Here is a 15,340-nt window from a genome sequence, read left to right on the forward strand (position 1 = left end):
GTCAGTCCTCCCCTGAATCCATCCAATGGCATATACATTTAAAGTGCACAAGTGACCTCATTTTATTTTGGGATTCACCCTTGTCATGGTGGTGATCTGGAAAGCATAGGAGAATATTTTAAGTGGATACTGGGGAAGATTGCTTTTCTTATGGGACATTTGGATTTAGTTAATGAAATATGTTTAATATGTATTGATTTTGTACAGTGATCATGTAACTGTATATGACTAATACTGATGTAATTGTATAAGTATGTAATTTGTACGCAGTATTATTTCTAACATTTAAAGGGATAGTGCAGCATTATTTTGGGGATAAAACATGCCTATTGTTTATGATACGTCTTACCTTCGTGGTACTTTCTCAGCAAATAAGCAGATTTTCTTGAACCTATCCTCTTATATATCCTCTGTTACATTTTTGTGTTGTTTGTTTATAAGTCTGTGATTGTGGAGAGTAGCTCTGTTCTATAATATGTCACAAGAAAATAAATTCTCAAATTCTTGTCATTTGTCAGGCTTTGTTCTGCTGTTCTTCTACCACTAGGTGGTGATGCTCTACAACTAGTAAGAAGCAGCATGTTGTATGTGGAGCCTAAAGGCTCATGTACACTGCAGCTGCAAAACTGAAGTTTAGGAGCAGCTGTGTGTTTTTTTTCCAGCAGCCCCTGAACTCTCCTTTATGTTTTCCTGTGTCCATGTACACATAGTCGTTTACAGTAGTTTACAGGCAGTTGAGGTTACAGGCATTTTTTTGAAAGCACAAAAATCGCGTTCAGGAGTAGAGTTTACCGGCGCTTCAAACGCCAACCGCTTGTAAACGCGTGTAAACGCATTTATGCGCGTTTGCTTTTAGATGCATTTTTGGGCTGGTCCATATCCAGATGCTGTCCAGTGGCTTTTTGTGTCATCAAAAACGCACGCATAGCGTTTTCCGTGTATTCAAATGGACCTAGTGCACCAGTGCAGTCAGTTCTAGGTTTCATGTGAAGGAAAAAATGGTAGACTGTGCTGCATTATGCTCATGATGGGATCCATAGTGAATACAACCAGAAAAGACAGGTAATCTCAACACATACTGCTCTCTCTGCTTCTGCTCTCTCTATTTCTCACAAAATGTCTGAAACAGTTAATTATTTACTATTTTTCAGTGCATTCTGGGCATTTGGGAGGGGCTCCTGAGGTTATCTTTTAAAACCGCTTCTAAACATAAACGCAGCTAAACGCACATAAACGTGGTAGGTAAAAGCAGCTAAACTGACGTTTTTGACCTAAGTTTTCTAGCGATCAGTTTCCAGCGGTCAGAAAAGATTTTCAAACACCCCATGTACATGAGCCCTAACTATAAAAACAAGATGCCTTTGGCTTGAACAGGCTTCACAATCACAAATAATGCCCCTAGCTCAGTAAAAATGAATTTCCTTCTATACGGGCGTACCTTGGTTTACAAACTCCTCGGGTTAACAATATTTGGTTTACGAAATAAAGTCCATTGAAAATAATGGCTCGGTTTACACATTTTTTTCACAATACAAATGGATTAAATTGGTTTTCAATGCATTTACAAATTTTTTATTAATCATGTCCCTGTACAGTATTTATGCCTTTAAAGTGCACTTTATAAAGAGTTTTGAACAGATAAGACTTTTTTTTTTACTTTTTTCTGACCTCTGGAACAAATCAATTGGTTTTCAATGTATTTGTTTTTTTTTTTTAATCATGTCCCTTTATGCCTTTAAAGTGCACTTTATAAAGAGTTTTGAACAGATAAAACTTTTGACTTTTTTCTGACCTCCGAAACGGATTGATTGGTTTTCAATGCATTTACGAATTAATTTTTAATCATGTCCCTGTACAGTATTTATGCATTTAAATTGCACATTATAAAGAGTTTTGAACAGATAAAAGACTTTTTTTTACTTTTTTCTGAATGGATTAATTGGTTTTCAATGCATTCCTATGGGAATCCGCGTTTCAGTTTACAAATTTTTCACAATACGAAAAGTCCTGCAGAACAAATTAAATTCGTAAACTGAGGTACGCTTGTATTTTAGAAATCGGTGAGTCAAGTGACTCTTAGCTGCTAATGTTATCTGGAAAACACTACAATGCCCAAGTTCACTCAGTTTACCTTAATCTGAGTTCTCTGTATCTCACTTTAGCAAGAAGCCAGAGGAGACCTCACATGGTCACTAACTGGGCACTTCTTTAAACTTGAGAATTTTGACTTCCTCACTGCACTCCAAGCCTATCAGCTTCTGAGGGCTTTATTTGCTATTCTGCATATCATTGTTGGAACTTTGAAAGATGTACAGAGTAACTGTAAAGACAACCACATTCCAAAATTCCCAGTCCATGCCACCTCACCAAATCTTCCTTAAAGTCTTTCAAGTCGATCCTGCAGTTCCTGTAAGGAGCATGTGTCTGCTTACAGGCCATTCTTTTGACTAAACAACAAAAATGTGGTTCTTTTTCAGCAGAATTTGTTTTAACCCCCCACACCACCACCACCATACCCTGATTCACTGTTTTGCCTAATTGTCTCCCAAGCTATAATTCATAGGAGCCATGGTTACCATATTGTGCACTCATAAGGGATAATAAGCCTTAAACTACAGTATGCAAGTTGCAGAAAAAGGCTCCATGATTTCAGGTGGAATAAAATCTGGATGCACAGTTACTACTGTATATAATGTGAGAAATATGTGATTTTTTTATATACATGAAAAGGAGATCAGTTATATCTAATCTTAAAGTGCCCCTGTCATTACATTTCTGGGTGTGTGAATACCTGCCCCTTGCATGTTCTGCCTGTGCTTGTGTGTGCGTTTCTTCCCACACTCCAAATACATGATAGTAGGTTCATTGGCTCCTGTCTCAATAGGCCCTAGTATGTGTGTGAGATTGGAAGCTCTTTGAGAGCAGGGACTGATGTGAATATAAATTTACCATGCTTTATGAATGCCTTTAGCAATCTTCTTTTATGGCTTTAAATTCTCTAGTGACAGGGTAGTGTTAATGTTAATACATCATGTTTCTATGAATAATTTGCAGATATAGATTACATGGGAGTAGCCATATCTGCGTGTGTTTCCTCCAGGTACTCCAGTTTCCTCCCACGCTCCAAAGACATGCTGGTAGGTTAATTGGATCCTGTCTAAATTGGCCCTATTATGTATATGTATAAAAGCAAGTTGGGGACCTTAGACTGTATGCTTCTTGAGGGTTAGGGACTGATGTGAATGTACAATATATATATGTGTAAAGCGCTGCGTAAATTGACGGCGCTATATAAGTACCTGAACTAAATAAATAAATAAAATAAATATATGCTCATTACATATTAAATCTCTGCTTTCTGCTATATGGTGTAGTATGACACAGTAGTTGTGCTTTACTACTTATTCTGAAGAACAAGTTTATGGGTGGATAAATAAAGAAGCAGAATGTTTACTGAGCTCACTAATGTGTTCACTTTAAGCAAACTGTAATCACTTGCAGGGGAATTGTTTTCCTTGGTTACTGAATAGAGTGAGGGAAATGAATACAGTGTCATTGGACTAAGTGGCTATTGGCTCAGGTGACAAAATGGTCACTTCCACATTAAGCGAGATCAGGGCAGACTGAAGAAAAAAATTTCCGCACGATGTTGCCATTTCCATCTAGATTAGCTACAATTGATATAACACTGGTCAGAAGATGTCTCATTGGATCAGCCAGTATTCTGGGTTCAGTATACCTTCAATGTTGGTATCCAAGAAATATCATACAGAATTACAAAACCACCACGTGCACACCACATGCACACAGCCCATAAGAAGGATACTCAGTGACACAGACATGCAGGATTAATAAACTCCAACCATCACACGCACATCCAACTACTCCAGAAGGCACCATGCCATACTGTATTTGTCACTTTAAAGGGTATATAAACCGTAAATCTATTTGTCAGTACGTCTGGCATCACTCCTCACTGTGTGGTCTGCCTGTTAGGTCTATCAGATAGGCAGCTCAACCTTCAACTAAAGGAGCACGCATGGCTGGTAGACAAATGCAAATCTTAAAAGCTGAACTTTGCATATAAGTTCATCTGTCTTTACATATCAGGATCTATTTGTTATTACATGGAGCTGTTTGGTTTAAAACAGGTTTAAAGGGGAAATGGAACTCTAAAAATATTCCTTTTTTATAAATGACACTTTATTTAGAACAGGTGGAGAGGCTAAGTGTTAGCTGTTTTGTAGTGAGTACAACAATGAGACTTGAACCTTTGCTACCTGGTGGCCTCTACATGCAGCTCAGGTCACACTGTGGCCCACACCTGCCCTCATCAAAAACACTTAAATGGACTTCAGCACATTCAGTTTGTGCCTGTACCAGGGCCCTGTCTAATACCCATCTGGTCACTTTACTTGTGGCAGTAGCACTGTAACAGAAGTTCTAACCTTCTACCACTCTTTCAAAAACTATGAAAATGTTTTGGTTCTAGTTAGGTTTTATGATGCAGGAAAAGCCACAAACCTTCTGGACTCTGACAATACTCCACATTCTGATGTTACTGTACTATAATCACACAAGAAATGCCACCGCTTCTGTCTATTCACAAAGGAAGAATATAAGTTAGCAGAATTAAGCACTACCACCCGACTGATCAGCACTGAGACTGACAGAGGCACTTGGCAATTAGCAGCAGGAGGGCTCTTGTCATTAATCTTATGTAATGAAATATTCCCTGAACAGTGCCATTAAGCACTTATAATTGCCAGTTACTGTAGTGTCAAGGGGTGGATATGTGTTTCTCATGTTTAAGGTGCCCACACATGCTACAATCTGATTTTGAGATTCTGTTTTGATCAATTTTTTTATCTTAATTCTTAAAAAACATAATCTTCTGGACATATTTTTTCATGTACATAGAAGAGGAAGATGTATGGTACCAGAAGAAAGTTGAGTGAGGAAAGCAGTAAACCAACAGCACTTGAAGTAAACACACAACAAAGGCCTACAGCCATGGCACTGGCTCTTCCCCCACTTCTATGCAAATATAAGCAAAGCGTGACAGATTGCACAGCACTAAGGCCACGTGACAGTGGATGACCCCATTGGCCTGAGTGCCAACAGTTCAAACAGTATAGAAATGCCTGCATGCGGTCATTATTTACAAACTCATGAAGGATGTGGAGGGGCCAGGAGGGGGGAGCCACACAGTCTTCCACTGCACTGACTACATCCAAACAAGCTGTGAACGTCAAGGAAAAGGGAGTACCCACAATGCAACAGTGACAAGGCCACATCACCAGGAAAGAGAAGGTGTTGCTGGGTTAGTCCCTAGAGGGATCATGCGACTGCTGTGACACTCAGGTCATACATACGGGTGCTGTCCTAGGCATTGTCAGGGCAGATGGGCCGACAGTAGGTAGAGAGACCCTCACAGACAAAGAGTGACATGCAGTTACCTGAGGTTTCTTCACCTTAATGATCCAGCTAGGAGGGATGATGACAGCAGCATGGGCACCCAGAGAGCATGGTTCTTCTATGTGATGGAGCAGAAAACACGTCACCTTGTTGTGAAACTAAAGAAGAAAAGAGCAGTGAGTACAACAAAAAAATAAAAATCAGCTTCCATATTAACTAACTACAGCTTCATTGTAATACTGCTTATAATACTGCATCATACATGGCAAATTGTACTCAGTGTATCCCCATTTGAAACACTTCCCATTACTTCCTGTCCCTAGGATCACACAGGAAGTGAGGGCAAATCTCATAAAGTGCCCGTCGATTGACAACTCAGTTCTGAGCACTGCATTCTGGAAAGAGGTCTACTTCTCCACCCTATCTGAAAGCAGCTGGCATTTACAATGGCTTCAACTGAATAACTGAGTGGTAGGGAAACATGGGCAAGGTGAGTATAAGTGAGTTGGGGGTCTGATTGCCATAAGACTCCCTCCCTTTGCCTTGAAGAGTCTCTTTGAAGCTGAACTACAGGCAGATGCAAGCAGTATAAGTACCCGAATCAGACTTGGTATCAGCCTCTTGCACTTTCCTGTACAGCAGATCTCAGACTGGGGGAAGGAGTAGTATCACAGGAAGCTAGACAAATAATGTGCCAACAAGGGGCACATGGACAGGAGGAGTTGCAAGGCAACAGAAAGATGAGCTCATCAATCTGCTGCTTCATTTTTTACTGTTTAGTCCCAAGCTGGGGAGGATAAAGAACTGAATAATCAGACCTCCTGCACTGCCAAACAGGAACATGCTGTGTGACAGAGCTGTGTAAATCTCAGATTTGGATGGACAGAAATGCAAATATTTTGGCAGGTAAAACAGCTCCCTTCTAATTATTTCATCTGTGTGTTCAACTTTAAACAAAAACACAACAAACACATAAGCCAGCAGGAATAAAGTGTTGGCATAATGACGAGGAACATCTTTGTACATATTTGTACAGAAAGTGGCAGCCCTCGTATTCTATATATAGAGGGAGGAGGTGCACTGTGACTTTGCACAATGTTTTTTCTCAGGAACAGAGGACCGCAGTAAACAGCGATGTAATTACAACACACAAGGGCTGTGTGGGTATTCTGTGGGTTTTCTATGAGTAATAGCTGACTGGAGAACAGAGTGAGACTATCATTACACGGCATGGCCCATGTTAATTCCAGGTTACAGTCATTGCTCCCTCTGCGCAGCGTCTGGAAGACAGATGCTTTAAGTGCGTTCTTTTCTTGTGCAGACATGATACTAATAATTCGGCGGAAGTGTTTTCATACCTTTCCAAGGCCAACTTCAACTACTTCTGTTTATAGGTTAAAGCTGAACTTCAGGATAAGCCAAGATTGTTTAACTACAAGAGGCATACGTATTCTTATTTTAATCGTGGTGTGCTTTGTGTATTTCTTCCAGATCTGTGCAGTAATCCAGTATGAAACGTTGCCTCTGTAGGAGCTTCCTGTAATAAAGACTACTGCTCTCTCTCCTTGTGCAGGGTGACTAGTCTTGGATAAATATGTGTGCAGCACTTATGAAATTTACTATACAGATCAAACACAAATAAAAATGGCAACACAGTCCAAAGCCCAAGGCATTTTGTCAAATATACCATCATTAGGGGGTCAATGATGTAGAAACGCACTGAGCGGAGCCGGAAGCCTTGGCGTCACTGTGAATGTGTGCACACTGCCGAGGATTTTGGAAATTGTAGTATTAATGTGAATTTTTATATACAGTGTCTATGTAAGTGTTTCTAACTGATTTTAATAAAAGTGTCTTTAAATTTATACTATTGGGAACGGTATATTGGCTCTTTTTCATGTCTTATGCCCTGACTCTGAAATGGAGATGAAAACCGTTCTGTGACCTGCTGAGTCCTGTGGTGGTTATTTGCAATAATGGCACAAGCGCTTTTTGACTTCTCATGTGAGAGGCACACCCTCTCTGGTAAGCCTCAGAGTCGTCATTGGAGGACATGTGGTGTTATACATATGTTTATGGACTAGTGGAGAAGATCACATCATTATTGTACTATGTGCTGTATTTTATTGGTTCCCTATGCATACCCTGGTGGAAGCTGTGAAACTTGATTACTTCCACTGAAGACACTTTGGACTCTTTGGGGGGGATTTACTAAAGCTGGTTCGCTCAGAATCTGATGCAGCTGTGCATGGTAGCCAATCAGCTTCTAAACTCAGCTTATTAAATTAAGCTTTGGCAATAAAACCTGGATGCTGATTGATTTCTATGCTGAAGTGTACCTGATTTTGCACTCTTCAGCTTTAGTAAATAAACCCTTTGGTTACCATTTTGATTTATTTTGATTTGTTTTCAGTATAGCATATTTCTTAAGAGCACATAAAGCCGGTAAAATAAGTATTGAACACGGCCCCCTTTTTCTAGGTAAATATATTTCTAAAGGTGCTATTGACATGACATTTTCACCAAACCCTTTTTTGGTAATGACAGCTTCAAGATGCCTCCTGTATGGAGAAACTAGTCGCATGTACTGCTCAGGTGTGATTTTGGTCAAGTCTTCCAAACCATTAGTCTTCAAATCTTGAAGGTTCTGTGGGCCTATTCTATAAACTCTGATGTTTAGTTCTTTCCATAGATTTTTTATTGAATTCAAGTCAGGTGATTGGCTGGGCCATTCTAGAAGCTTTATTTTCTCTTTCTTTTTAACCAGTTGAGAGTTTCCTTGGCTTTTCCTTTGGGATCATTGTCTTACTGAAATGTCCACCCTTGTTTCATCTTCATCATCCTGGTAGATAGATGGCAGCAGGTTTTTATCAAGAGTGTCTTGGTACATTTTTCAATTCATCCTTCCTTCAATGACATGAAGTTTGCCAGTACTGTATGCTGAAAAACAGACCCACATCAGGACATTCTCACCTCCAAACTTCACTGTTGGTATGGTGTTTTTGGGGTCATGGCGGCTGAGTGCATTACTTATTGTTTTCTTTGAAACAATTGTACCTGCTAATTCTGGGTCTTTCTGAAGCTCTTTATAAGTGGTTCTTGGCTCTTGGAAAACTCTTCTGATAATTATTTTCACTCCTCTGTTGGAAATCTTGCGAGGAACATGTGGTTGTTGACATTTTATGGTGAAATTATGTTCTTTCCACTTCTGGATTATGGCCCCAACAGTGCTCATTGGATCATTCAAAAGTTTAGAAATCCTTCTGTAACCAATTCCATCAGTATATTTTGCAACAATAGGGTTGCAAAAGTCTTGAGAGATCTCTTTGCTTTTACTCATCATGAGATGTTTCTTGTGTGACACCTTAGTAATGAGGCACCTTTTCTTAGGCCATCAGTTGAGACTGAACCAGCTGAGATTAATTTGCACTTCTTTCTTTCTCTCTCTCTCTCTCTTTCTTCCTTCCTTCCTTTCTCCCTCTCTCTCTCTTCTCTTGTATTTCAGCATTACAATTCAGTTTCTCTTGTCTTCTTTCTGTTTTCCAATCACTCTATCATCACATATACACACCTGATTTTTTTGTCATGGCCAATGATACATATATTATTCCTGGCTTCTCACATCCTCACTACCTCTGTGACCAAGCCCCGGTGGGCAGGGCGAAATGTGTCAGAGTGGGTGGCCATAATGGCAGATGAGGCCATTCTTCAACATTGGACTCCTGGGGTCAGTTGAGCAGCATCCATCCCTTCACATTAATTTTCTCTAACAAGGGGCAGGATTGCTTTCTAATTACTGATAGATTTCAGCTGGTGTCTTGGCTTTCCATGCCTTTTTGCACCTCTCTTTCTTCTTGTGTTTAATTTTTGTTCCCTAGGTCATTCCAATTTATTACACAAAACCTAATTTCTGAACTTATTTGTTTTGGGTTTTTGTATGTATGGATTGCATGGGTTGTTACCGACATGTGGTGAAAATTTTATGTCAATAGTACCTTTAGAAATATATTTACCTAGAAAAATGGTGACGTGTTCAACACTTATTTTACTTTATTTTATATATACAGTATATATGGACCAGTTCCTGTGGCTTGTCTCTTCCCATTTAAATTGACTGCCTAATAACCAAAAGTGTGTATATATATATATATATATATATATATATACAGTTGCAAGAAAAAGTATGTGAACCCCTTGGGATTACATGGAGTTTTGCATGAATTGGGCATAAAATGTGCTCTGAACGTCATCTAAGTCACAACAATAGAAGAACACAGTCTGCTGAACATAATACTACACAAACATTAGATGTTGCCATGGTTTAATTGCACATAACATGTAAACATTCACAGTGCAGGGAGGAAAAAGTATGTGAACCTTTGGACTTAATAACTGGTTGACCCTCCTTTGGCAGCAATAACCTCAACCAAACGTTTCCTGTAGTTGCAGATCAGACCTGCACAACGATCTGGAGTAATTTTGGACCACTCCTCTTCACAAAACTGTTTCAGTGTAGCAATATTCTTGGGATGTCTGGTGTGAATCTCTCTCTTAAGGTCATGTCACAGCATTTCAATTGGGTTGAGGTCAGGACTCTGACTGGGCCACTCCAGAAGGCGTATTCTGTGCTGTTGCAGCCATTGTTTTGTTGAATTACTTGTATGCTTTGGGTCATTGTCCTGTTGCATCACCTATCCTCTGCGGAGCTTCAGTTGGCAGACAGATGGTCGTACATTTTCCTGCAAAATGTCTTGATAAACTCTGGAATTCATTTTCCCATCAATGACAACAATCCGTCCAGACCCTGAGGCAGCAAAGCAGCCCCAAACCATGATGCTCCCTCCGCAATGTTTTACAGTGGGGATGAGGTTTTGATGTTGGTGTGCTGTGCCTTTTTTTCTCCACACATAGTGTTGTGTGTTCTTCCCAAACAACTCAATCTTGGTTTCATCTGTCCACAGCATATTTTGCCAGTAGTACTGTGGAACATCCAGGTGCTCTTTTGCAAACTTCCAACGTGCTGCAATATTCTTTTTGGACAGCAATGGCTTCCTCCGTGGTGTCCTCCCATGTACTCCATTCTTGTTTAATGTTTTCCTTATTGTAGATGTGTCAACAAAAATGTTAGCATGTGCCAGAGATTTCTGTAGGTCTTTAGCTGACACTCTGGGATTCTTCTTTACCTCATGCAGCATTCTGCGCTGTGCTCTTGCAGTCATTTTTACAGGACGACAACGCCTAGGGAGAGTAGCAACAGTGCTAAACTTTCTCCATTTGTAGACAGTCTGTCTTACCGTGGACACATGAACATCAAGGCTTTTGGAGATACTTTTGTAACCCTTTCCAGCTTCATGCAAGTCAACAATTATTGATCGTAGGTCTTCTGAGAGCTCTTTTCTGCGAGGCATGGTTCACATCAGACAGTGCTTCTTGAAACCAGTAAACCCAAAACAGGTGTGTGTTTTTTAAGGGCAGGACAGCTGTCAGCAACACATCCAATATCATCACACTGATTGGAGTCAAGGTTGGCTCACTCCTGGCTCCAATTAGCTTTGGGAGAAGTCATTAAGCTAGGGCCTCACATACTTTTTCCTCCCTGCAGTGTGAATGTTTACATGTTATGTGCAATTAAACCATGGCAACATCTAATGTTTGTGTAGTATTATGTTCAGCAGACTGTGTTCTTCTATTGTTGTGACTTAGATGACATTCAGAGCACATTTTATGCCCAATTCATGCAAAACAAGGGGTTCACATACTTTTTCTTGCAACTGTATATATATTATATCCATTCTGCTATATAGTGTATCATATTTTGTGCTGGGTGATGATTGTCATTACTGTTTACCTGTCACTACTTTTACAAGGTAATAGGTGTTTTCTCCAAAGGCATTTGGTGCACATAGAAAAGGATTTATACCTTTTGTGGCTATGGAGGAATACAATTAAATTAAAATTGTAATTGTCTGTAGTTCACCTTTATATTGGAACTCCAGGCAAACAGAATAAAACCGTTTAGTCCAGATGTGTACTCATTTAGACAGCACTGTATGTATTTTTGAATACTACTAGCAGAACCATCTGAGATATTGTTTGAGATATCCCTTTGTATCATCTTCCCACAATCCTAGTACAGCAGCAATCATTCAGAATGAGAAGATTATTGCTGTAATCCAATGAGGCTCTAATGCATGGTGCAAAGCTGCCAATATAACATGTTTCAGGCACTGGAGGATGGAGGGAGACTAAAAAAAAAGAGTAGAGCACAAGAAGAACCAGTGTGCTAATGCTTGTTCATAGCCCAATAAACAGAAATAGCTGCAGACCCCACATTACTCTTATGTACTACATGGCCAAAGGTTTGTAAACACCTGACCATCACACCTATATAAGTTTATAATCAACACATATTAAAACCAAGAAAATTCACGTGGAGTTGCCTCCACTTTTCAGGTTTAATAACCTCTACTCTTCTGGGCGTTACAGAAGTCGTTGGAGTGTGTCACGGGCAATTTGTGGCCATTCAGCCAAAAGAACTGTTGTGAGGTCAGGGACTGATGTTGGATAAGTAAACCTGGCTTGCAATCGGGGATCCAATTCATTCCAAATGTGTTCAGCAGGACAGGCCAGCTGGCTGTGTACACAGGACACAGTCACGCTGGAACAGAAAATGGCCTAAAATGTCTTTAAATGCTGTTACATTGACAGTACCCTTCATTGGAAACACCTGAACTCAGTATGTTGGAAGAGTGTCCACATACTTTTGGCCATATAGATATGATAGTCAGGTGTGGAAAAACTTTCTTTCTCCTGCGTTTAGCTGCTGGCTGGAGTTCCACTTATTTAGGTTTTTAAAATACAGCCCAGAATCTAACACTTCACATCAACAGTTGCTGGTCCTTTTTTCTATGTTTAGACCTAAACATAGGGTGCATGTACAAAAGGGGTTAGATCTCCTAACCTTAATATCCAGTGTTGTGAATACCTCTCATTGATCAAGCTGACCTGCTTCAGTGAGGCTGTTCACATGCACCAGAGCACCCCTAGGAAAAGCAGGTCCCTAGAAAAAGTTTAAATATTTAAGAAGCAGCAAGGGCCCCGCAACAATGGCCATAAAGTCCAAAATGTTTTTTTCACCACTTGCTTCCAAAGCCTAATCTGACACTACTCTTCTTCTATGTAACAATCAGCTTTTTGCTTGCTAGAAAATTACTTAGAACCCCCAAATATTATATATTTTTTGCGCAGAAGCCCTAGAGAATAAAATGGTGGGTGTTATAATTATTTATGTCACTTGGTATTTGCGCAGTGGTTTTTTAAATGCAATTAAAAAAAAAAAAATTTTAACCACTTGCCCTCCGGAAACTTTTTTCCCCCTTCCTGAGCAGGCCTTTTTTTTGCTTTTTACCACTGCGCTACTTTAACTGACAATTGTGCAGGTAAGATAAAAACCTTTATTTATTTTACACAGTTGTGAAGACCAGTTGTGTAAGGATAAAATGTAAACTTTAAAATAAGCACTGTTAAGGCTATAACTTACCGCCTGCTTACACCATGAACAGCTGATAGCCACAATTTCTTTACTGTGGAATGAGAACTTCTGTTGAAAACCCTGCAGATAAAGGAAAGAGAGACAAGCTTTAGTAGACTGACTCAATACCTGACATAGGAAAGGAGCTCTGAGGTTGTGGCTGTAGTCTATTAAAAGTAAACTGTCTCAACTCTCAACAAGAAATTTGCTTTAGTTATTTATGAGCAGGGTGGATAAAAATCAATGATTTTTAAAAAAAAAAAAAAAAAAAAAAAAAAATCGGATTTTTTTTATTTAAATCGGACTTTCTTGATTTAAATCGGATTTTTTTTAATAAAATGCTTTTTGAGGAAAATATATTACCATACAAAGGTTATTCCATCATGAAATAAAGATTAGTTTTTTAATTATGTAGAATAAGGCTGTATATGTTAAATTTTTTTGGTAAATAAATTCCATTAATCCATTCACAATGTCATGCTCTTCCAGAGGTTTTTGTAAGATTATTGGGCAGTTTCTCTGCCTACAAGATATTATCACAGATGCTTGGTTTACTTTGCAGTTATCAAAACTGAATTTGACTCAGCGGAGATCACATGCCTCTTCTTCACAGCAAAAATGTTATAATATGAACAGAGTTAAGAAAAAGACCTTAATCCTAACTTCTACAAACCTATGAATACAGAATCAACCCCTTCAGTGCTAAGTTTCAAGAAGTTCAGTGAATAGAATAGAAACAATATTTTTCTGATTGTTTGGAGTGGAATAGATCTGCACAAGAAGAAGGTGAAACTAAGTGTGAGGAGGAAGGGGCTGGCAGTCTAATGCAGGCCATAGATGGGTCGAAAATCGGCCGATTTTTTGGCCGAAAATAAAATCGGCCGATTTTCGGATCGTTAGCGGGCTAAATGTTCGGCCGTTTTTCAGTATTTTGGCAGATTTTTTTTATCGGTAAAGTTGGAAAAAAATTGGCCGATTTTGCCGATCGGCCGATTTTTGCGGCAATGATGGGCAAATCAGCCAATCTTTTACCGATAAAAAAAATCTGCGCATGAGCAGTGACCTGCAAGAGGAAGACAAAAAGAAGAAGAAAAAAAGAAGAAGAGGATGAAGAAGAGGAAGAAGAAGATGAAGAAGAGGAAGATGAAGAAGAGGAAGAAGAAGAAGAAGAGGAAGAAGAAGAAGAACAGGATGATGATGATGAAGAAGAAGAGGATGAAGAAGCAGAGAATGATGAAGAAGAAGAGGATGAAGAAGCAGAAGAGGATGAAGAAGCAGAAGAGGCAGAAGAAGAAGAGGATGAAGAGGCAGAAGAAGAAGAGGATGAAGAAGCAGAAGAAGAAGAGGATGAAGAAGAAGAGGATGAAGAAGAAGAAGAAGAGGATGAAGAAGAAGAAGAAGAGGATGAAGAAGAAGAAGAGGAAGATGAAGAAGAGGATGAAGAGGATGAAGAAGAGGATGAAGAGGATGAAGAAGAAGAAGAAAATGAAGAAGAAGAAGAGGATGAAGAATAAGAAGAAGAGGATGAAGAAGAAGAAGAGGATGAAGAAGAAGAAGAGGATGAAGAAGAAGAGGATGAAGAGGAAGATGAAGAAGAGGATGAAGAAGAAGAAGAAGAGGATGAAGAAGAAGAGGATGAAGAAGAAGAAGAAGAAGAGGATGAAGAAGAAGAAGAAGAGGATGAAGAAGGAGAAGAGGAAGAAGAAGAGGATGAAGAAGAAGAGGATGAAGAAGAAGAAGAGGATGAAGATGAAGAAGAGGATGAAGAAGAAAAAGAGGATGAAGAAGAAGAAGTAGAAGAAGAGGATGAAGAAGAGGATGAAGAAGAAGAAGAGGATGAAGAAGAAGAAGAAGAGGAAGAAGAGGATGAAAAAGAAGAGGAAGATGAAGAAGAGGAAGATGAAGAAGAGGAAGAGGAAGAAGAGGATGAAGAAGAAGATCAAGAAGAAGAAGAGGAAGATGAAGAAGAAGAGGATGAAAAAGAAGAATAAGAAGAAGAAGAGGATGATGAAGAAGAAGAAGAGGATGAAGAAGAAGAAGAGGATGATGAAGAAGAGGAAGAGGAAGAAGAGGATGAAGAAGAAGATCAAGAAGAAGAAGAGGAAGATGAAGAAGAAGAGGATGAAAAAGAAGAAGAAGAAGAAGAGGATGATGAAGAAGAAGAAGAGGAAGAAGAAGAAGAAGAGGATGATGAAAAAGAAGAAGACGATGAAGAAGAGGATGAAGAAGAAGAGGATGAAGAAGAAGAGGAGGAAGAAGAAGAATAGGAAGAAGAAGAATAGGAAGAAGAAGAATAGGAATAAGGAGAGGATGAAGAAGAGGATGAAGAAGAGGATGAAGAAGAGGATGAAGAAGAAGAGGAATTCCAGTCCGGCAAAAAGCATCCCTGCA

At 39.4% G+C, this 15,340-nt stretch overlaps 1 protein-coding gene across 12 annotated transcripts in view; it reads right to left on the reverse strand.

Annotated features, from left to right (window-relative positions):
* The window catches only part of DGKI (diacylglycerol kinase iota), a 461,291-nt gene that overhangs the window by 204,257 nt on the left and 241,694 nt on the right, over positions 1 to 15,340 (reverse strand). For 11 of the 12 annotated variants that reach the window (XM_089680693.1, XM_089680692.1, XM_089680689.1 and 8 more), the window contains 2 exons: positions 12,959 to 13,030; positions 5,460 to 5,576 (listed from right to left, as the gene is read on the reverse strand). In XM_089680693.1, the coding sequence (XP_089536819.1) occupies positions 5,460 to 5,576; positions 12,959 to 13,030 (189 nt within the window). The remainder of the gene's footprint in view (positions 1 to 5,459; positions 5,577 to 12,958; positions 13,031 to 15,340) is intronic. The other variant, XM_089680683.1, reaches the window with a different exon arrangement.

This window comes from Staurois parvus, unplaced genomic scaffold (genome assembly GCF_062004578.1).
Source record: "Staurois parvus isolate SC_StPar_1 unplaced genomic scaffold, SC_StPar_1.0 ptg000249l, whole genome shotgun sequence".
Lineage (NCBI taxonomy): Eukaryota > Metazoa > Chordata > Amphibia > Anura > Ranidae > Staurois > Staurois parvus.